Genomic DNA, 25659 nt, shown 5'->3' on the forward strand with positions numbered 1-25659 from the left:
ATTTCTGTAAACTATTTCACCATATTTATTCTATATGCATTCATTGTCACAAACAGAGGCATTATACTTTTACATGTATCATAATTGCATGTTAATTTTTCTATTTAAAGTTAAAATAGTAAGAGTAAATATTATTGCTATTACTGTCAGTCATATAGTTACGGATCTCAAATCATGTATATTTACTTACTAAACGAACAACGTATTTTCCTACACTTTATATTTCATTTAATTCCTAAACGTTAAGTACTTTATTGAATATTCTATATTCTATTAGCCTTTTGGTAGGCGAGATTATAAAAATAGCGGACACTTCACACACTAAAAAATAGACCATGACAGAAATTACCGACTAAACCTCGGGGTACAGTATAAAAAATTAGTAACAAACTACTGTACAGTTTTAATACACATGTATATAATCAAATAACATTATAAATAACACCGAAAGGCGGGGAAAACACCGTAACCACAGGCCTGGAAAAATTGTATTCCACATCGTAACCTAAAAACACTTATCTGAGGGACACCGTATCTCGGGGTTCTACTGGATTTATATATTTCTTAACAGTCATAACTACGTGTAACACAGACATTAAAATACAAATACAAATAAATATTATTGAATTTTTATAATTATGAATACCCGAAAACAGCTGTATCAAATTTCCCTGATGTTATAAACTAATCTCAAAGATTCTGAAATCTTATATAAATATTACGAAAATAATTTTATTTGCAAAAAATTACATTGTTTCGATAAAACGATGTCTAGTCATTTGTTTATGGTTCAGTGGTTTGGACTATATTGATAAAATAGTTCAATAAATTACTTTTAAATTACTTAGGATTAAGATGACTAAGAGATGAATTGTATTACAGATGGGTCCTCACTTATCAAGGCTAGGGGGCATGGTTCACATATACTGTTAGTTAGACGATGATCAGCGCCAAAGATTAGATCGGAAACAGTGGGTGAAAAGCGCAGCATATTACTTAATGAGACTTGGATATTCATGAGAAAGGATCAACAATTATTACTTCCATGAGGTTTAAGGAAGAAAATATTTTAGTAATGTTCACACATTAAACGATATATAGCCACATTTTAGATTATTGAATGAACAAAATCAATTAACTGTGTTTGGCTTGCATATATTATGTATTCAGAATATTTCTTAATAGAATTTGATGATCCAAAAATACGGTTCAACAAGTATTTACTTGCATTAGATTTCAAGAACACCCATGGGGAGGTCGGTTAGTGATCAGCTGTATTTTTTTTTTCCAGAGAGAGGATTGAAACAATGATAATGGAAGTTTCGTTTAGTTTTTGATAGCAATGCGCAGATATTTAAAAATAATATCAGATAACCTTAGTATTTCCACGATGAAAGTTACTATACAACTTTAGACTAAATGATTTCCATTTAACGACATCTCAACACTTTTTTTATGCTATTAAATGCCGTGATATAACTCCAATTGTAAATGAGCAATTGCGTTTCTCCCTTATTTCAACGACAATACGGCCTACCAAATTGCCAGTACCCTTCACGCCTAACTTGTGAAAGCCTGGTTGGTATCCTCCGCCCCCTCGGCCTTTTAATCTTTTTTTTTTCGTACTTCACTACACCTCGAGATTTGTGAAGTCACGTATATGTTTGTGTGTGTGTGTGTGTGTGTGTGTGTCTAGTTTTTGGAACGAGACTATACAATTATAGAATTTCAGGCAGATTCAATTCCCTTTAACTAGTAGAAATATGATAGACTTTACAAATGTAGACGTCCTCACTGCAAATAATTGCGTAGATATCACGTTACACTACGCTATATACTTTCAATACTTATATATGCACTATCGAAACTTATTATTATTATTATTATTATTATTATTATTATTATTATTATTATTATTATTATTAGTATTATTGGCTCACAAGGAGCTTTCACACAGGCCATCAAAGATCTCTCCTTGAAAACAACATGTGGTGTTCCCTGGAAGCTGAGTGACAACAAGTCTCCCCCAGATTTCCAGTACTCTCCACCTCTTTGATAGTATTTGGAAATAAATTTGCATCACTGCAACAGCTGCTTGACATTGATTTCTCGTTGGCAGCGGCTATTGGTCTTCACTGGAATTTGAGTGGCAATAAGCCTCCCCAAGGTCCCAGTTCTCTTCGCACGTATCCAGCTGAGATCTGGCCAGTGCTCACTCCTCGTTCTTTCTTTCGTCCTTGACTCTACTTGGCTGTTTGGTCTCACTTTTTTTAGAGGGTAGGTGGTAAGTTATGTGGTGATGGCAGGATGGGGGTGGGACTAGAGAACTTCTAGATATGCGGCTTCAATATTCTTTGTTCCATGTGACGTTTCATGTTTTATTTCTGCATCAGTTTGTCTGGTCCTCGCGTGTTGCTCATGTGTGTAAGTCTCCACATTCAGGAGTTTTCCTTAATATTTCAGCTGTTTTCATTATTGTTGCTTGTTGTATTTTCCAGTCATTCCTTTGATTCCAATTTCTCCCATTCTTTTTTAAAAAAAAATTTCGGGGTTGTTCTTAGTGCTCCTGCTATTATAGGTATTATTTTGATTTTCTTCATCTTCCATAACCATTTTCATTTCTCTGGCAAGCTGCTTGTATTTGCCCCGTTTCGCCTTTTCTTTCATATTCTTTGGTCAGCTGGAATAATAAAATCTACGATTCGACAGGATTTTTCTTTCTTGTTAATTATTACGATATCCGATCTTCTTGCCTGTATGGGCTTATCAGTTTGTATGCCCATGTCGCATAGAATTTTGAGATTTTCGTTTTCATGTACTGTTGCCAGCTTATATTTGTACCACTTGTCTGTGTGTTTGAGATGCAGTTGTTTGCATAATTCCCAGTATAGTGCCCTTCTCACTTGTTGTGTCTGTTCTTGTATTCCTTTTGGGCCAATTTGCTGTATTCACTTACTGTATGGTTTATCGTTCTATCTCTTTGTCCACCGAGTCTGCATTTGCTGTTTTCTTGCGTTTTGTCGAGCTTTGCTTTGATGTGGTTGGTTCTTATCGAGTTATCTTGTGCTGCGGTTATTAGGGATTCAATTTCTCGGGTTATGTGTCTTTTTGCATCCATGTCCAAATGTTTTCGTTATTTTCATCTTTTGTCATCCTTATGAATCTTCCATGTAGTTGTTTTTTCCCCCCATTTTTCTTTTCTTGTTTTATCCTTTGTCTCTCTGTATTCTGTTTTATTGACTTTTTCCGCGTCTCTCACTACCATGATTATTCTTTCAGTGTTATAATTATATATTTTTCTAGTTCTTTTTTGGTGCCATTCACAGTCTTATATACAGACGAGTCCCCTCCCACCGACTTAACTTTTCACATAGAGCCGGTCAACATTGTCCTTCGGGTGTAGTGCGTTGTGTATGGTCATGAGTTTCCTGGTTTTCTGATCGAGCTGTCTTAGTTCTTCCTTAATCCACCCTATGAACGGTCCAGTGTATCTTACTAGTGATACTCCCCGTGTATTTATAACTTTTATTAGGTTTCTGCTATATGATTTAGATTCCAGAAGTTTTCCTGTTCTCCTGAGGTATTCCTTTCCACTTCTCTCTTTCATTTCTGTAGCGTTGATGGTGTTTGCTTCCAGAACTACCAGGTATTTATAGACGTCTTGTTCCCATAATGCCCTCATATCCGTTTGGTTTGGTAGTTCCATGCCTTTTGTCATCTCCAGTTTTCCCTTTCTTATCACTAGTAGTGCGCACTTTTCCATACCAAACTCCATTTGGATGTTCTGGCTCTGGCTGAAGATCCTCGTGGTGTTTACTGATGTCTCGAGTTCATTTTCGGTCCGCGCAAAAAGTTTAAAATCATTCATGTACATTGGTGGTTATTTTTTCCTTCGTGTTAGAGAAATTTTATAGTGGTTACAATGAACAGTAATGGCGATAGTTAGTCTCCTTGAAAGATGCCTCTTTGTATGTTTATTTCTGTTATGTGTTTTCAATTCCAGTCACCATATTCTCATTGCATTTTCAATAACGTTGATGATCCTGCTTGGTATTATTATTATTATTATTATTATTATTATTATTATTATTATTATTGTTGTTGTTGTTGTTGTTGTTATTATTGTTATTATTATTATTGTTATTATTATTATTGTTGTTATTGTTATTGTTATTATTGTTATTGTTATTGTTATTATTATTACTACTATTATTATTATTATTATTATTATTATTATTATTAGAAGTAATAGTAGTAATAGTCAAATAACCGCAAACTTCGGAATCCTTTCCCTCTTTTGACTGAGAGATTTTCCAATAAACCATTAAGGTGAACCAACCAATGTTATCAATATTTACCATGCAAAAGCAGTCTCCGTTATTTACAATAAGGGTGCTCATTTATTTATTTCATGTCGGTGTATAACTTTTATCTCAAACTTTAGCGTAATAAGCACTCATGTATGCTATTTTAATTTCAAGCAAGAACTAGAGATAAAGGCTCTGCTAGGGATAAGAGCACGTGTGTTTGCCAAATGATAAAACTCTTATACAACGCAAAGCGATAAAGTTAACCTACATTGATTGTAATTAAATCCGGGCATCTCACTTCAATGTAATCCATTTGTTTGCAATACACCTTTGTCTTCTATTAGAGACATTTTTCGCCCGAACAAGCATAAACAATACCCTGGATGACAAGAAAATTGATATTCCAATCGTGCACAAGCAGCTGTTGGAGTCTGACAACGAATGCAATACTTCATATTCAATTAAGTGTATCTAACACCATTTCCATTTTGTCAACAGATGAACTTGGATGATCTATTAATTTTAGAAAGTCTGATTTCCCATCTGGGAGTAGATTTTGTATTATACGTTTAAGGTTAGCATTCATATCTCATCTATTTTATTACGAACAAGGATAATTTTTGGATGAATGATTAGACGTCGTATCTCAAGGGGCAAAACGCTAGTTGAGAGATGCATAAAACCATAATAGGGAAAATCATATAGAGAAGTTCTTTCAAACATTCGATCCAGTGTTTGGAGTTGAGATTTGGAGATTGGTAGGCGCACAAAGAAAAGTGACACAAACTAATAAAATAAGTTAAATTACAGTAACAAATTAAAAATTATGATTAAATTAAAAATATGATTAAACACTTTAAGGAAAAGAAAAATGGGCGGTAAATTTCTTAAAACTTTAAAAATAGATATTTGTAGCTCTAAAGGTGATCATTTTAAAATATTCGTATACACCATAGTTTTGAACATAAAATATATTAAGATATATTGTTTACAGTAATCTGTCAAGACAAGGCAGGAAACTACTTGATGTTAGAAGCTAGCAAGAACCTAACGTGATTATCACAAGGACAGGGTATATCACTGATTTTATCGTGAAACAAAAACCGCAGGCTATGTATGGGAGTTAAGCAGTCAGCGAACGACTGAGTCAGACAAGACGAAACAAAGAAAGCTTGAAATAGATCTGGCAGTTTTTAATGTCATAATAGTGTTTATAAAACAGACTGAGACTAGCAACATCACGTTTGTGTAAGAGAAGTTACAGAGAAAAAAAGCGAGGAGATTCAATTTTCAGATATGTTTCCTCACATTATCAAGTACTCTTAAATACACCGAGATTAACCAGTCCAAATATAGCAACACTACTCCATACATGGTCTGATTGTTGCTTGTAGAAAAAAAAGAATAACATCAAATGTTAGAAAAAGTTCTAAGCGAAAAAGAAAGCTTACTTTCCGATGAAGAGGGAAGAAACAATTGATCTAATATAGGAATCCTAAGAAAGATTTGATGAGAAAGAAAGAGTAATACGTTTTGGATCCAATTTCTGGTCGAGGACAAAGTAATCGATGAGAATCCCAGAAAGAATAGGGACATGTCTACGATGGGAAGATACGAGTTGAGTTTTATTTATGTTTTTTAATAGTTTAATATATTTTAACAAATGTCTAAATCAAATTAAAAAGTAAATAGTGCATATTTTTCAAATATTTTTTAATCAATACATCAAAACAGTTCATATTTCCGCGTACGTTATCACTTTCACACTCATTTCTTAGATCTCATATCTTAAGAAAAACTATTCGACATATAATGCCTCTAAAAAATGTATTCATAAAAATAATTGTTTTTATATATTTATATTTTATATTTTTATATCTATACAATAATACGCTACGGCATTCCGTGTTCGTATGTGCGTTATCACCTTACACGCATATCAAAAATGAAATTATAATGTGGAAATATATATATATATATATATATATATATATATATATATATATATATATATATATATATATAGTTTAACCAGGATATAGGAGACTTCTTCCCCGATCACTACAGCTATGCTATATCCGGGTTAGACTCATATCCGGGTTACATTGTACATTAACAAAGGCTCTTATTTGGGATCAGAGAAACTCTCTTCTATATGCGTTTTTCTTATATTGGGTCTCTTATATATATATATATATATATATATATATATATATATATATATATACACGTACTCAACTATATGTGTATGCATTTCAAAATATTACAAAAATAAAAGATGTGCCCATATTATTCATCATGTTCCTATTTACAATGTCTCCCCACGGGACAGATTTAGACACCAGGGTGGTTTTTTTATGTGGAGAAAAGGGACAAAAATAAAAATTGTCTCAGTCGTAAAGGATTTCTCCTCCACTGAAAGAGAACAAGAAATTGAAGTGTAGCATTTGAAGAATAGATACATTTGAAGAACTTTGATCTTGACCCGAGGGCATATTACTCATCATGTTGCCTACAATATATATTGTGAAATTCTTAATGGTACACTCGTTACTTAATGAGATCATCTTCTACATATAAAGGTATAAATGTATACACATATCTAAGTACATATATATATATATATATATATATATATGTATATATATATATATATATATATATATATATAAGATGCACTGAAAACGATCAGGATTTTCCTTGATACTTTATACTTACTCGATACGTTATCTAAAGTTTGATGTGCACGTCGATAAATGCGCACGAACACTATACTGTACTAGTTTTTTTATGCCTATTTCACAGTATATTAAATCGTTTTACATTATTATACGAGGAAAGAGAATACTCATGGTAGATGAATATAACGGTTCACTGAACATGAACTGATATTTTACGGATGACGAGGATGGATGACCGGATGTTTATATCTTTATTACCGTTCATCATCTATGCTTATATATTCGCACTGCACACGTGTGTCAGTGCAATAGACCCGACTAGATACGTATTTCGTTTCCCCATTAAATAGTAATAATGAAAAGATATTAACTTGTTTTCCATTTATCCAGTCACAAAATCGTCCGCTGTAATGCATACACGGACGAGAGGTGGATGTAATCTTTTTAATAGGACACTAACATAATTCACGTTTTTGTGAGTAAAAGAATAATTCCTTTTATCTTTCTTTATTAAACAGTAAAGTATGGATTCTTATTTGTTTTTTTAATAAAAAGTCACAATTTATCAAGGCCAGGAGGGAATCAAGGATTAGTGCTAAATCGTCAGTTATGAACGCTTTCACAGGAGGAGTGGAAACAATCGGTGGCATGGCAGAACATTACTTTAGGGGAATTGCTTTTCCATAACCTTGGCTCAAGAAGAATTTGTTCACAGTAGACTTGAAGATGGCCATGTTGTAGTCGGTAGGGAAGCAAGCTCTTTGTATATTGTTAAACGAAATGGAGCTTTGTATATGAAACTTTTGTTTGGTTTTTGAAAGGAGGGAACGAAAGGAACGCCCCTATTTATGGTTGTAACTAGACTAGTTATTTATACAAAAAAGAGTCACCACTAATCAAGGCCCCCGAGGCCACTCAAGGATAAGGGTTTATGGGTGTCCGATCTTTCGTGAGACAACACCCTGATAATCAGTAACGGTGAAAATATGACAGAATTGGCTTACTAAACAGAACAGTTGAAACTTGTTTACATTAGGCTTGAAAACGCCCATAGGCTAATCAGCCGTTAAGCAAACACGCAGGATTGTGTTCTACAGACGAGCAGTTCTAGGAGAGAAAATTTGATGATAAAATTTTCACTTAGTTTTATGCACAGATACAGAGAGAGGAAATTGCAGATAATAATTGTAGCCAGAAGAGAGTTTGTTGCGAATGTTTTAGAGGGGTGCTGTGTATGTTCTACACGAGGCTGTTACTAGGGGTAGCAGTTTAGTCGAGTACTTAATATTGAGATGAAAATATAAAAAGAGGCTAGCAGCATCAATTCTGTGCAAAAGAAGCTGAAGGAACAAGAAGAAAATATTCCTGCTGAGTCGATTTTGTATATTGTCAAAATAGGAAAGTGTGTTTTAAACGCCACCTCCCAGATATGAACGCAGTTCTCAATCGTTGGACATATACGGATTTTATAGAAGTATATGACTGCATTGCGATAAGATACGAGGTGCTTTCAATAAATGTCCGGACATTTTTGCTGGTCACTTTTCTTGATAGTGCACATGAAACTCTAGTCCCCTTCGAAGTAACCTCCGCCAGCTGCAATGTATTATTGTATCATTTTACAACGTCTGGAAGTCCCCGTGAAAGTCATCTTGTATGAGCATGTCAATGATCCTCGTCACAGTCTCTTTTATCTTCTCGATTGTTTCATGACAACAGCTTTTAAGGTTTTCCTTGAGATTAAAAAATAATCAAACGTCATAGGGAGCAAGGTCTGGATTATAGAAAGAGTGAGGAACTGTCTTGATGCCCATCTTAGTCAAATAGGCTGTGACAAAGATGGAGCTATGGACCGGTGCATTCGCGCACGTCTTCTGCATCTTCAGTACCTTGCGAATAATTGTGTGTACAATTCCCACACGGACATCAAATTGTGCACTTATTGTCTCCATAGACACACGACGGTTTTTATTCGTGGATTTCTTTATTTGGCCAATCAACTCTGATGTTTTGTACTTCCTTCCTTCTCCTATGCCTCCTATCATCTTTCACACTCCCTATTTTCTTTGACTATCTCATGCCACTCCAAAACTGATACTCGATTTATGCAAGATTGTCCAAAGCAGTCTGAAGCATTCCATATATTTCTCGGGCATGTTTTCCGAGTTTCAAACACAATTTTATTACATATCCTTCTTCTTAGTGTCCTCACGTCCAGATTGCATTTTTAAATTCATCAGCTCTTGCAATCAGGCTTTAGTAGGGTGTATTCCAGTTCCTGCTGTAACTGTTCATTTGAACTCGAAATCATACAAATTGGTCAGTCATCTCATAAGATTTATAGCAATAACGTACTGAATTTTTAAGAATCTACGCCAATTTTAAATGCATATACAAAAAGAGTCTGGAAACTTATTAAAAGCACCTCATAGTTTCTGGAATGGTAAACATATCCAACAATTTCCCAGAATTATTAGCAACAGATTTGCATGCTTGGCATAGTGTTATAGTATGTGAGGTATATTCAGTTTAGTTTTATGCTAGATAAATAAAAATTGAATGGGCAAATTCAGATACCTAAAATTTAATGGAAATTTTACAATAAGTATTAGAGATCAATTAATTAATATTCCAAGATTTCAGTTCCAGTTGTCGAATATCAAATGTTTTAGAAGTCATAGATACCCGCATCCATTAAAAAATTAGATATTTCAACTTTTCATCGCATTTTATTTATAGTCATAAGATAGCAATCATGCAAAATCTCCTGAGTTAAAATTTCATCCCCAAACCTCTTAAATTGTAGACATTTTTTGAATGCCTAGACTTCACCAAATGGTCACCTATCTGTTACTAGTCAGGCTCAACGTTGCTAAACTTCGGTGATCTGGCAAGAACAGGTGTTTCAAGGTGTTTCTCCCGTAGATTTTATGTGGCAGTCGTCTGCACCGACAAAGATTAGCAGTAATATCAAACACGAAGCCTTCTCCACTATGAACAAACCATCTGTATGGATTTCCGAGCAACTTAGTTTATGCCGTGGAAGCTCATGCGCCGAAATCGACGGGAGAGTCCATCATATATATATATATATATATATATATATATATATATATATATATATTCTATGCCTGTATCTAAACACTGATTACAGGAACAAATCTTCTTTTCTCGAACGGCCTGTCCGTTGAGCACTGTTCCACTGGCTTGCTTCCCGGTCGATTACAACATGGTAGCTTTCAAGTCCAATGTAAACAAGTTTTTGTTGAACCGCCCCTTAAAAAATCCAAATTCTACTCAAATCATACCATTAACCGTTACTAAAGTATCACCTTACATTCATTAACTCTTATCATCGAGTATCCTTTAAGACTTGTGATTTCCTTGTAAAACATATCTCCTTAAAATATTTCAATTTATATACAATTTATATATAATACTATAGCTAAGCAGTTATACTTTCATGTTTGATACGTTCTCTATGCCATTTCATATTGGTGATTCTACTTTTGTCTGTTTCTCTTCTTTTGTCAATAAAAGTAAAATAAGACAGTGTTCTTTTAATATCTGTATTTAACTATAAAGTACTGAGGGTGTCATTTCTACAGTGACTCGTCAGGCTAACGGAAACACAACAATAAGAAACAACACTTAGCTTGCTGATTCATGGCGTTGATAAACCGTGACTTTCTCTGTGTAAATTAACTGCCATAAGTAGTTTTCATAATAAACTACTAAACTATATCACAGGAACTGTTCAGTAAATACTGAAAATTTGTACAACAATTATCTAAAATTATATTATTAAATGTGTATGCACAAAACAATAATGCAACCACGATATATATATATATATATATATATATATATATATATATATATATATATATATATATAGTGGTGTGTGTGTATGTGTGTGTGTGTGTGTGGGCAGCATTTTCCCTTTTAAACATATTTGTTTTAATACGACGGAACATTTATGTCTGCATATTCCGTCTAAATTCTCTGTAATTTCCTTATGTGTTTCCTTGACGATATAATTGTACTTGATATAAAAACAGATACAGCAGATACAGAGGTGATTCACCTGGAATAACAACACAGGAAATTAGAAGGAATCAAGATATATATTCGCAGACATAAATTGCCCGTCGTATTGTCGTATTTAATAATGAATAAACACTTTGTTTGTGTGTGTGTGTGTATGTATATATATATATGTATATATGTATAAATATATATATATACAGTATATACACACGTGCGCACACACACACGCACACGCACACCCATATATATATATATATATATATATATATATATATATATATATATATATATATATGTACATATCTTAAGGTTATGACTATTCATTGAAATCGGAATCGGAAATCGAAAAGATCGGAATTTGCGGAGACATCTGAATCTTAATACCTAAAACTCATTTCCGATTTCGAAAACGATTCTTTTCATTATTTTCCCCTCTTTTGTTATAGCTGGTGTGATGAATATGAAATGACAAATATTTTAAAACTACTAGTAAAACCCTAATCGATAGATCAAAATAACATGAAAATACGAAGCATGGATTCGGTAATGCTCCTTAAAATCAATGATATTGCTTTACAATTTATGAAAAATATTAAGCAATAAATAAAACAATTCTGTCAAAGGAAAAGGAAAAATGTTGACAAACATTATTGATAATTAAATGAATATCAATTACTTGTCGATACATATGTAAACTTCACATGAAAAGCATTCACATGTTTGAGCACGTTCTGACGTCACAAACAGATAGAGTTAATATATTCAGTTAAGTTAGTGTTATAAATCAATCAGATCAGATTCGAATTCAGGAGTTGAGTTCGGAATATTCAAAGAAGATGAGTTAGCCTAAGCCTGGCTCGGAAGCGGGGAAGAGAGAGGAGAACAAATATAAGAACCTAATGCGGTATCGAATACTTGACCATTCTAATCACTGGCTGGAATAATTGTCTTCATGTTATTTTTAAGCCTTTGACTTCGTAGTCATTTCAATAATGTAAGGATTATCTTCTGTTATTATATATAATTATCCTATCACTAATAAACACTACACACATATATGTCAGCCTAATTAAGAAACTCGTTTCTTATCGTTGAGCACTTTCAGTTGAGTTAAAAGTCGGTAAATCTAGCTCTTACGTGCAGATCATCATATAATGATTAAGTCACTCTGACAGACGTTAAAAAGCATTTAAAAAACATAAATGTAAAATGCAACACCCTTTCTCGCGGTTAATGGTAGCCGAATGGATCAGGTCCTTGCTAATGAAGCCAGGGATGGTTCTGTCGCGGTTTCGAATATATCGACTGGTATTAATCGTGACACCCTGCACTGCTGATTTTCGAAAGGATGAAACACTAGTATCTGTAGGTATTTAATAATTATTATAGTAAATAATTATATATATATATATATATATATATATATATATATATATATATATACATTCGTATTCCTGTATGTTTGTTTGTTCACAATTTTATTAATATATACAAAAGGTTCCTTACTTTACTTTTTCATTTATTTCTATATATAGTTTCATTCTTGCAAACAAGATACAATTAAGAGATCATGTCATTTGCATAGTACATTAAGAAAAATCGATTTTATTAAGTAGCGGTATCTTAATCCTAGCAAAGGGATTTTTTTAAAGTGTTCTATTAAAAATTGTCCTTTAATAAATTGTAAACTATAATTATATTTATAACATATTTTATTTATCTAGAATTATTATTCCAACATCGAATTAAAAAAACACTTTTAGAGTTATTTGCCCTTTAGAATCTTCCGAACATTTAATTTCTTTGTTATTATTCTTTAAACAGCTATACAGAAATCGGTAAATTTTTACCATGTGACCCAGCGTCATTTAATACCTAAAAAAATAAAGATCTACTGCCCCCTCTCAATTCCACAATTTACACTTTTCTTTCTTTTTTCGCGTTAATCTCATCGATTAAAAACTTAAATTTCTAATTAAAAAAAGGTAAATTTTTCGACCTGACCCAGCGTCGTTTAACCCATAAAAAAAGAATTAGGACCTACTTTTTTTGGCCCTAATACTTTTAAAAAGCCTTTATAAATAATATGAAAGAAGAAATTTTGAAAAAAGAAAATTAACATTTTAAAGTGGGGGATCACGTTTCTGCATAAATTTAACGTAAAATGAGCACCCGCCTTTTGGCCACAAAGCGTTCAACGAGACATGTCGTCTCTAGCATTTTTTCAAGTTTGGCGATCGAGAGGTGGGGGTGGGGCAAACATGACAAATACAGTTTTTTTTGTGGTGGGGCTTGAATTAGATTTGAAACATAAAATAATGATAAAGTTAATTTATTTTTATGACACCATTCTGTACTTTCACCTAACAATATATATATATGGATGTGCGTGTGGTCATCCCTAAGTTAATGGAAAATTATTAACTAAATCGCAAAGAGATCATGACTAATTTTTCATCAATCACGTAACCTTTTGAATCTGTATGTTTATTGTTCTCATGCTAACCTTATCTATTAACCTGCCTTCCAATACCGAATAAAGAAAGAATAACAAATAGAAGTGTTTCATTGTAAAAAATAGTAATATTATTTAACACTTATTTGGAGATGAACACCGAAGATTACGAGATATAGCCGATAGAGCTCAATTAATGATATTTTCTTTTACTATTATAAATTAAACTGTCTGTTACAACTCACTTTTGTTATTCACAAGCAGCCAAATTCTACCCCTACATAGTAGAGATTCTGTAAATGTCAGAAAGCCTTCTACTCCATAGTTTCTTCCCTCAGAACTGCTAGACTTTGAAACTCCCTTCCGGAATTTTACTTTCCCAATTGTACTGACATGCAGAAGTCCAAATGTAATGTTTACATACATCTTGCTGTCAAACTCCCCACATACTATCCAGGCAACTTATATCCCCGATAGTAGCTCCATACATCAAAGTAGCAGTGTGCCTTGTTTGGAGTGAAAATGGAATTAAAAAAAAAACAAACAAAAACCATTGTCTACTATACATATATTTTATGTGATCTTCAATGGGTCCTTTGACGTAAGCAAAAAAATTTGAATTAAATATACAGTAATAAAACCACCAAAAATATCCCCTCAGTCTGTATTTTTTCCAAGTATTCTCAGAAAATAATGTGTTGTGTTTTGATAAACGTCAAGTGAAGAATCGCTTTCATTTCATATCCTTACACCTGTTGGCCGCGATTTCAGTATTTCTTTGAAATCGTACGTATTGCTGGAAGAACATGTCCTGTATATTGTCAATGAAAATATTTCAAATAAAAAATAATAATTCAACCGAAATAGCCCAATTTATGATTTTTTTTACACTTTTGAATTATCTTTTTTATTTACCATTTTATTCACCATGAATACAGTGCTGTCAAAATTTAACATCGCATATAAAGATCGATAAATACGAAATGCCTTCAATAAGTTTCCAGACTTTTTGTACAGGCATTTAAATTTGTCGTAGGCGCATAAAAATTTAGTACGTTATTGTTATACGTCTTCTGATATGACTGACCATTTTTTATGATTTGCAGTTCAAATGAACAGCTACAGCGTGAACTGGAATACACTCTACTAAAGCCTGATTGTCATAACTGGGGGATTCCAAAGATGCAATCTGGATGTAAGGAATTTGGACGTAAGGACCGTTTAGAAGAACGATATGCAATAACATTCTGTTTTACACTTGAAATAAATGTCACAGAAACGTATGGGATGCTTCAGACTGTTTTTGGACCATCTTGCATAAATTGAGCATCAGTTTTTGAGTAGTATAAGAGATTCAAGAAACATAGGAAGTCCGCGAGAGGTGATAAGAGGCGAGAGAGGAGCAAGGAAGTCAGAACACCAGAGTTGATTGGCCAAATAAAGAAATTCATGCTTAAGAACCGTCGTGTCTATAGAGACAATAAGTACACAGATTAATGTCAATGTTTGAACTGTGAAAACAATTATTCCTGGGAGGATGAAGATGAGGAAGTTTGCCCCAATGATGCTCTCTTTGTCACAGACTGCTTGACGTAGATGAGCATCACTCTCCCTATAGCCCGGAGGTTACTCTCTGTGACTTTTGGTTATTCACTAAACTCAAGAAAAATCTTGCAGGCTGTAATTATGAGACAATTGAGGAGTTGAGAGAAGCTGTGACGAGAGTCATTCACACGCTAACACAAGAGAACTTCTATGGGCCCTTTCAGAATTTTTGGAAATTGCATTGCAGCCAGAAAAGATTACTTCGAAGGGAATTAGAGTTTGATGTGTGTTCTGTTAATAAAAGTGTCAATAAGAAAACAGGCTGGAACGTTTTTAAGGCACCTCGTATAAGTTTTCAATTTGAGGGTGTCACATTAATTCGATAATACTATTTGCTATACGATTACTTCTTTTAAGTAACCGATATCTTCTCATATTTCGAGATAATTTCTATTTCAAGTGAAAATATATAATGATCGGAATTGATGCTGTTTAGATATGTATGTACAAGTTATAGCATTATTTTTCGTTGCATTTAATAATTTTTACTTTCAAATAAAATACACAGACATCTTTCTTTCAATTAAAATATAATTTTTCTCAACCCCTTTCAGGTTCTTCTTTGACATAAGAATGCAGTGCCTTATATTCTATTCAATATTACCACTTACCATTCTTGCAAGTAAGTATTCTGCTTTAATAATTATGTTTTCTTGAATGTCTATCTTGCCTTTTTAGCAATTCTGATCCACGTTAAACTATATGTGGTCTCATTGTTCTATGATCTCTTCTTTGGTCAGAATATAGGGTTAATGTCATCGCTCAGCTACTGGATTTAATGCCCAGATCCTGAAATTTCGTGTGTGCAATACATCCGATGTTTTGTCAACGTTGGCCGTCATCTATGCAACATTAACACCTCTGACCTTGGTTGAAACTTTGCTTCTTTTTCCGTAAATATTGGAAGATTTAAACTACTTGTTGAAATTTTGAGGATATGACTCGGCCTCGTTCATAATTACTTCCAATTGCTAACACTGAACAAAATGATTTCTATATGTGTAATTTCTAAATATTAAGAGCCAGTACATAATAGAATAATCTCCAAGTAGATCTATAACTGCAGAAAAAAAGAAAAATGTCGAATAACGTGAGTGTTCATTATGCAGGACTTGCTAAATGAGGATTTCGGTAGATTAGCATGAGATTTAAAATTACTGATTTTTAAGAACAGATTGTCACACGTGATTATTTTCTGGGAGCAAAAACGTCATAAAAACATGTAAGTGAAATGCGCGTGTGTTCATCACATAAGAAAACAGTATTTCGAAATAACATTCCGTAAAAGAAGAATTAATTCTCGTTCGATATGGTAATTTTTCATTATAAGAATTAAAGTTCATGTGTGAGGCACGCTAATACAAGACAAGGAGGATTTTAACGCCTCCCAGTCGCGGAGTTATCATGACATCCAAATGGGAATACAATAGAAAAACTCCATAAAACTGATTTGATTTTCGCGGAAAATCTTTATATAACGATTTTCCCGAAAGTTCCAGCCTGTTTCCTGTATCACTACGCGACAAAACTTAACATAGTTCTTTTGTTCCATGTACGCGGGTGATCAAATCGCAACGTTGTTTGCTTACGCGTTCTGATACTCGTGGCCGTTAAAAACAGTGATTGCTATGAAAATGTTGCTGGCGAAGATTTGTTCTATCGCCTTTTTTTTACGTGTTCGCAATTTCGGTTCTTACTTTTTTCTCCTCGCTTTAACACTTCTATCTTAGTCACGTTTGACTAACCATCATACAAACGTAGCATTGACGTGAAAAGAATCCAGAGTCCGATCTCATATTTAACGGCATCAATATTGATCGATCACATTCAGGAGTGGGCCAAAAATAACATAAGACGAATACTTGATATAAATCAGTAATCAGTGTGTGATACCGTTGTTGTATTGTCGAATTGTTACGTTGTCGTATCATAAATGATTGAGTGTTTGATTATCTTATCAGAGTTTATGTCGTTGTGTGTGTGACATGCATTTGAACATACCTTCTGCCATTTTGTTGGTCCATCTGGAACATCTCGTCTGGGAGGAAGACTGGTACCTGTTTTTGGGGACGAAGATTTATTTCACTCCAAGACAAGAAATTGGTTCTATAGTTTTTTATTCACCTTCCAGATCGATCGCAGAAGAATGGAAAGTGAATTTGGCCTGTGTGGTTTCTTCTTCTAGGTCTTATTTCTACCACGTCAGCGTTCGTCGCCCCCACAGCGAAGGGAAGGAAACAACGGCGAAGCCGTCCGCTCTCTTCCAAGTCCCAACCAAATCTCCACGATTCAGCTAATCTGATCACGTGACTCACATGCAATCCAATCAGCTGATCTTGACTTCCGGTCTACGTGTCTAACTATATGATTTAAACACCCTCTCTCTCTCTCTTGGTCCATTCTCTAACACCATAGGGTAACGTAAAAATAGGAACCCCAGCGTTATTTGTCTGGCCGCGTTAGTCCCTAGCGATTTTCTTCTATTCTTGCATGGCTTCGACTTTAATCTCTCAATGTCTCTCGCCTGTCTTCTATAACTGCCTACTAAACACATCTAACAGTCGTCAAACAGACACTGTGTTCAACTGGATTCCTTAACTCCTTGCTAAACCTAAATATATGTCACGTTTTTGTTTCAATCAGTTGTCACGTTTTAATTCGCCGATATGTGATTTTCCTTAAATCTATAAAACTGTATCTAGTAAAAAAAAGTCAATAAAACTTAAAAGAGATTCGAACTCTGACATTGACATCGTAAAACTTATTTCAAAGAAATGCCATCTGTTTATTTCCCGTTTAGCATCACAATATATATATCTATATCTATATCTATATATATATATATATATATATATATATATGTATATGTATATATATATATATAATATAAAGCTGAACGTCTGTGTGTGTGTGTGTGGTCACGAATAGGCTCCTATATGGTTGACTATTATATAAAACTGATCACATATAACGATAGAAGATGTATTGGGACACAGGAATGGGTATTTTTGATCTGGCATAATGATGATTCATTAAAATTGTGGGGTCTGCGTACGCGCCTGGTCCACAAAGTATGGAAATAAAAAAAATTACAAATTAAAAAAAAACATTTACAAGTGTTTTTGATATAGATGTACATAACAATACTTTGATAAGTATGATTTAACTTAAATAGGGATGGTATAATAAAATTGTGGGGTCTGCTTTCGCGCCTGGCCTTCATAGAATGGAAATGGGTACAAACTTTAATAAAGACTTTTCATATCTATCTGCGTAAGTATACTTTGATAAGTATGCTTCAGTTGTAAGAAATATGGTATAATAAAATTATGGGGTGTTCATTCGCGCCTGACGTCCATAGAATGGAAATATGTCACAAAGTTTAACAAGGTTTTTTAATATAGATCCACATCATATTGTGATAAGTGTTTCAGTGTGAACAGGTATGGTATAATAAATTATGGGGTTTATCTATTTTATTTTTACTTTAATCATATTTTGCTTTGGTTTTGATACCCCCAAATTCGAAGCTATATCTTAACAACTCTTCCTTTTCATAACCTATCATACTTTCATAATCTGAGTCGATTTTCTGTAGGTCGTTTTTGAACTCAGTCAACGACGGATACTTTTGCTAGTATATATATATATATATATATATATATATATATATATATATATATATATATATATATATATATATATATATATATATATATAAATGTTTAGAGGTACAGAATTTATATATGGTTTTAAATAAAATAGTAGGCGGAAGTTTCTCGAGAGCTCTTTCGGCTATCATCTCTTCAGGAGCAAATCGATAGCAATCTAAATAGTATTGTGACGAAAATAAAGAGTTCTATAGGGGAACTTATTTAATGTGCCAACGTACGGGGGCATTAATTAAATTTATTTACGTTTAAAAAAAATAACGATTAAAAAATCGTTTTTTTAAACGTAAACAAATTTTTTCATGATCTTCAGTTTTGCACATATATAAATTATTTATAATGTTAATTATAATCGAGCTCTATTCATGGTATATTAATTCTTTGCAATATAGTGTGCAACATGGGCAATGCATTTTTTATTTTATTATTTACATATATTAAATCACACACACAGACACACACACATATATGTGTGTGTGTGTTTGTGTGTGTGTGTGTGCGTATGAGTATGCGTTTGTGTGTTTATATCCTAGAAATCTCTTATACAATCTCTTGGACAATTATTATAAATTTTGGAATATTTCTGACAACACGGCGAATAAAATAGACGTATTACTTTAATTGTGAGTTATATCATTCAACTAGACTCGCAGTATTTATAAAAAAAAAATTACAAATAAAAATTAGGAAAAAAATAGGAAAAAGGGCTTTACAACAAAGTTGGAGTTATATTTCGTTAAAAAATGAGTGCGCACAAACTTGCAACAATAATATGCATTCACTTGCGAAAACCCTAAACTATGGAACTCATCACAGTGAATTATTTAATATGTATTCTTGGCAGCAAGAAAAGAAACATAGTCACAAGATCTATTTATACTTGTTAAAGAGCTGTCACTAAAACTGTGCCATATCCATGATCAAAGGAAGATATCCGAACATTTAAATCTAATGAAAACACACATATGCCAAGTATACCTTTAAATCTAATGAAAACACACATATGCCAAGTAGACCTTTCAAAGGCATTAATAATATACTTTTCCAAAAATAAAACATTAACAGTACATTTGAAGAATGAAAATATTTTCAATTGCCGACGTATGATAAAAAAAAAATACCACAATTTTTTTTTAACCCACGCCAATCCCGCGACCTCATATCCTTCTTTATTTTAATACTATGCATTTCTTCTTCTTTCGTTTGTTCTGGATCCATTCTAGTGTGTCTATTCATGTATACATGAGTGAATTTTTAAATTACGCCATTTTTCTGGCACTTGCATTTACTTCACTTTCATCTGTCTATTCACAGCAATATTTTTATATATTGTTTTCTTTTTTATTTCATTTATCATCGTTATTCTCTTGCCTTTTAATTTTCACGTACATCTAATATATTTGTTACTGTTACATCCTTGGCTCGGGTTTAAATGCACAGCAGTGGCTTTAAATCCAGCACACGGGCTTAGGGTTAATGTGTGCACCCGTCTTAGAGAAGTGTAAGGGAATTTACCACCAGGGACGGCTACTTTAATTATCTATTGAATTTTTAAGAGTCTCTAATCAAAACAGTGAGAAGCGAGCATGCAAGAAGGCGAAGGAAATATTCAAAATTAAATAATGAGGAGGGCGGAAGCAGAAATATAGTTTATATATTTTTAATATGGATTTTATTTATCTTTTATTCCGTATAAAAACAAATAAATAAACAAATAAAATAACGCAGGACTGAGAGTGGCAAAAAAAAAGTTCATTGATGACGGAAAAGAAAGAGCGGCAATAATAATTCAAGAGGAAAAAAGAAAAGGGGGTAGTTACGAGATGGAGTTAATAGGTCGTTTAACGGTCCATCCGCGCGGTAAACTCCGGCCGAGTTTCCGCCGGATTGCAATAACACAAAAGTTTTCTGAAGAGGGAAGAGAGGAGGAGAAATTCACAAACCATTTCCACAGATAACGTTTCTTTTTTTTTTTTTTTCTTTCTAAAGCTTCATTACCTTCTCCGTTCTTTTTCTTTTCGGAGCCCAGTAAAAAAAAGGGAGAAACATTGGTCGTTCTTAATGGCTACTTCAGAGTCAACCATATATCGAGTTTTTTTTCATTTTAAGGTATCATTCGCTTCATTGCCTCTGATACTAAAAGCCGAAAAAAAAAAAAAAAAAAAAAACATCGCCTTCTCTCGCTGAAACGCGAATCCAGATTCTTTCTTTCTTCCTCTTTCCCGCTTTTCAGCTGCTGCTAGTGGTCCTTACGACCTCGGCATGTGTGCAGTCAGCAGTCAGCACCAACCCTATTCAGGGTTTAACCAGCTTCCTCCGAAGGAGGAAGTTTCTTGGGATTATGAAATTCACAAGCGGTCTCCAGTCGCATGTATATCCCCGTTTGCGGAGATGATGGCGTTAGGTTTTTGCATTACTTTTTTTTTGCAGGGAGGTGTCGACGTCTTGCTACATACAGCACCTGAACTTCCCAAATTGGTTACCCATTTTTAGTAATGACCAGGCTCAACGCTGCTTAACTTCGGTGATCTGACCGGAACCGATGCGTGAATGTGATTATGCCGTATATGACCTCGGCATGACCTTCACATTGATTCTCCAAAATAACTTGACCATGGCAGCGTCGCAGTCGTTTCCGATCTGCCATAGATTCACGTTCACTGTTTGACTTGCGTCCACTCCGGAGTCTCAGTTTTCTTCCCACGGCCTTTGGACCATGACAGTTACCCACTTTTTATAGTTTGCTCTTTTGGATTCTCCTTTAAATCATTGGCATCCTGTAATTCTTTATCCGATATCTCTCTTAAAATATTACTTATGTAGTCCCCTCATATTTTTCTTGATAATTAGTTTATTTATTAAGCTTGGCTTATTTTGGATCTACCCATTGTATTTAATCATTGCTTGCTTTTTGTATAGATTTCTTTATACAGGGTGAGTCACGGGAAACGAATGTTTTTAGAACGTTCCTTGCTCTCCTTTAGTAAGGGATAGGGAGTGAGGTATGCAGTCTTTCTGTACATTATAAAATGTTTGTTGAAATATTCGTAGAGTTTTGTTTTCTTTAAAAACATCCGTTTTCCGTTACTCATCCTGTATATACAGTATAATTCCTATAATTTGAACATCCGATTCGTTCAAATTAGAGGATACTGTTCAAGTTTCGTGATAAAAAATGTGCTGCAGTAAACTTTAATTTTCTTAGAATTAAGAAATAGTAAATGAAATTCATTATTATATGATACTTCAAGTATATATTAAGTTGAGCTTACGATATATTGCAAGTAAGAATTCTTAAATATTATTACCAGGAGCGAAAACATTAAAAATAAATTAAACCTATTCTTACTTGTTAGGTATTTATTACCTAAGTTATCATCTACAGAAATCATACATTTATGTAAAATACAGTTTTTTATTTATTTATTCATTGAATGAATCCCATTGCAATTTCTATTTTCATCGATTGAGCTCTCGGGCGCTGCCATTGTATTCCGTAAGCGATCACGAAAATCTACAATTTCTTGGTTCTGTAGCTTCTTTATGATTATATCTCTTCGGGGTGATATAACTTGCAAAACATAGTTGTCACTAAAGTTATGACTTTTTTCTAGAAATTTTATAATCGTTTCCATAGACTTTTCTGCATTATCCCATGATATTGCTTCATCAGAGTGTTCTTGGTTATTTACATTAGAGTCAAGAAAATGGGAGCTGTCGCTATTTTCCATCACCATTACTGCCTTCAGGATATTGATCAGTAGTTTCCTCATCTTGTTGCACCCACATTTCAACATCATTTGCATTAAGTGATTTAAGATCAGCGTGGTTGGTCGGTAACCGTTTAGTTTCAATAATATTTTCTAGAAACATTGTAATGGGTTGTTTTACACTATTTTAAATATAGCAATCTAAGAAAAATACAGTTGGTGTAAATTTATTATCAATAGCTAATCTATATTAATTACATAGTACCAATATTAACATTTCTGCGCAATATCTGAGTAAACCATGTAAACAGATGTACTGCAACCCCTCATCAAATATGCTAATACAATTTCAATGACGAGACAGTTGAAGTTTAGAGAAAGTCCAAGTTTAGAAGAAGTCCACATGAGAGAAAGTCCAAATGAGAGGAAGTCCAACTTAGAGGAAGTTCAAATTAAAGGAGTTTTATTGTATATGGTACTTTTTTTTTTACTATTTTGTATTTCTTTGGAGACAGTTTTTGTGTCTTTTATCAGTATATATATATATATATATATATATATATATATATATATATATATACGTACACATGTGTATCTGTATTTATTTATGTATATATCTATTATGCTTTGATATGGGTGAATGTGTATTAGCACGTGTGTATATTATATGTGTATATATATCGGTATATATATGTTTGCATCTATCTACCTATATGTCTGTGTGCCCTCCCGATATGTTTACTAGCTTGGATGACACGAGGCATAGTTGCGATAAATGCTCTCTTAATTTGTTTCTGTATCTGATACTTTGACTACTTACACATTTGAGCTTATACGTATATGTGTACATGCATACGTATATGTGTATATGCATACGTATATGTGTGTGATTATTTCTGGTTTTCTATCCTTGATGTAACACCACTTATATGTTATATTTTGACATCACATCTGTCGCTTTATTTTAACTTATATTACCTACTTTAACTATTCTAACTGCTTTCATTTTTCTATGGATTTACGCGTCCAATTTCTTGGCCTTTTCTTTTTTTCTCTTTACTGAATTTTTTGTTATGTATTCCACTTCTATCCTATTTCACTGAAGTTTCTTAACCTGCTTATTTTCTCCTCGGGCTCCTGTTTTTCTCTATACCTTATCTATCTGTATCTATTTTTTTACATATTTTATCTGTTTATTATCTATTCATTATTTATTATTATATTCCTTTATTTAGTTTTTTATGTTTCACATCTTTTTTATCTTTTCATTAATAATGTGTGCTCATAATTGTTTTTGCCTACATTGCTGGCGTCTTGCTCACGTGTTCTGACATATTGCGCTTACGTTTTTACCAGCTTTATTTTTCAATAAGTAATGTTAGGAATTCTTGTCAAGTTGAATATACAAGTAATTTATTCAGTTTCCTCAATATGGTTTTAAATTAATTACTTTAAGTTAGGAATTTCTCTTTCTGCTGTCTATAATATTATCAGCCTTTCTAATGGTTCTTTAAAACTTACTGCACTCTCTTTTAGATATGCTTACACGTATGAGTTTTTCGGTTCTTTTACTAATTTATGAAATTTCCTTTCGGATTTCTTTATCCATGAATCCTGCACGGGAATTTACTTTTGGTGCATTCTTATCTTGGACAAATCTTGTTTTAACAGCTTATACATTTATATCCTGCCTTTACTTAATATTTCTTGCTTCTATACTTTTTATATATATATATATTATTTGTATTTCACTCTTCCTTGTATATTTTGTTCTTATACTCCTTCCCCTATCGCTTTTTTGATGCTATGTTTTTACTTCCGCATTTATTATTCCCTATTTCTATTTCTTTTTTAATTAATAACTTTACTATTTATAAGTATGTTTTTATTCGTATATCCTTATATTGGTATAATGCCAGCTTTTTCCCCTTCTGGTGAGGAGCATTTAGCTTCGAAATTTCATGACCTAAAGAAGTTCTTTTCAACTTACTTCCCATTTATTAATCTGATGACAGAATAAATGTCTCTGTTCAATTCATTCCTCATATTATATATATATATATATATATATATATATATATATATATATATATATATATATATATATATATATATATATATACAAAATAAAAATTACAATTAAATTTAGCAAAATGATCCAAGATGGTAAAATTAAAGTATATTATAAATATTAAAGAATCAATATTTATAAAATTATCTCAGCCAGATGTAAAAGCTCGATAAAACCAAATAGGAAATAGAGCTTATAATAAATTCTTTTAACTTTCCTGAAGTTTTACATTTGGATTTTACCGTCACTGGATTTTTTTATCTTCTACCAGACTATCCATTAATGTGTAATCACCTTTTTCGTCGCTATATTCCCTCTGCTTCACTTTTTTTTGTTTTCAAGTAAGATCTTTGACTTACTTGTTGTTTCATCAAATACTTCTGCATGCAAAATCCGATCCCACATTTTGCTAATCCCTACCCTCTGATGAGAAGGAAAGTATTTCTTCGAAACTCCGCGGATTAAGGATTATCCATTTATCTAGTGTTTCCTTTTCAGATTAAATATGTTTTTTAACTCATTTCAAAGTATTTTTTAACATATTTTATTAACTGTTTGCTCATATATATATATATATATATATATATATATATATATATATATATATATATATATATATATATACTATTGACTTTTAGAACAAACCTAATCATGAATAATTAAAATAAAAAAAAAACAGATAACTTTTTCATATTAAGGAATATACAAACTTCTATTTGTAAATTGTGTATGTTTTTTCAATTGATTTAGGGGAATATTGCGCTGGCGAATCCGAAAATGACACCCGTTTCTCGCGATCAGGTCAGGTTTTTACGCTGAGTTTACTTTTCTTATTATCGGATTTACAGAGGGACTTGATTTCAATGTTGTGACATTATTTTTTGATATTATTGTTAATATTTCTTTTCTTAAGCAGGTTTTTTAATGAAGACAATCACTTTTCAATACAATTCATTCATTAAATGATACAGCATTACATTTCGGTATATTTCATCACAGACTATCACAAAAAGTAAGTACATGTTAACTAAAAATCAGTTCGGCAATATTTAAGGTATGAACTTTCTATTGATTCGAGATGCTAGCATACACACCGTGAGCGATGT

General features: G+C 32.8%; 1 protein-coding gene across 2 annotated transcripts in view; it reads left to right on the forward strand.

Moving 5' to 3' along the window:
- Positions 1-25659, forward strand: part of LOC145269631 (neuronal acetylcholine receptor subunit alpha-7-like) — a 96720-nt gene that overhangs the window by 24233 nt on the left and 46828 nt on the right. Inside the window, exons 2-3 of one of the 2 annotated variants that reach the window (XM_080125351.1) lie at positions 15656-15723; positions 25304-25354. In XM_080125351.1, coding sequence (XP_079981477.1) covers positions 15675-15723; positions 25304-25354 — 100 coding nt within the window. In that variant the 5' untranslated portion in view covers positions 15656-15674. The remainder of the gene's footprint in view (positions 1-15655; positions 15724-25303; positions 25355-25659) is intronic. The other variant, XM_080125358.1, reaches the window with a different exon arrangement.

The sequence above is a fragment of the Euprymna scolopes genome, chromosome 4 (assembly GCF_053919585.1).
Source record: "Euprymna scolopes isolate OS-2025 chromosome 4, ASM5391958v1, whole genome shotgun sequence".
NCBI lineage: Eukaryota > Metazoa > Mollusca > Cephalopoda > Sepiida > Sepiolidae > Euprymna > Euprymna scolopes.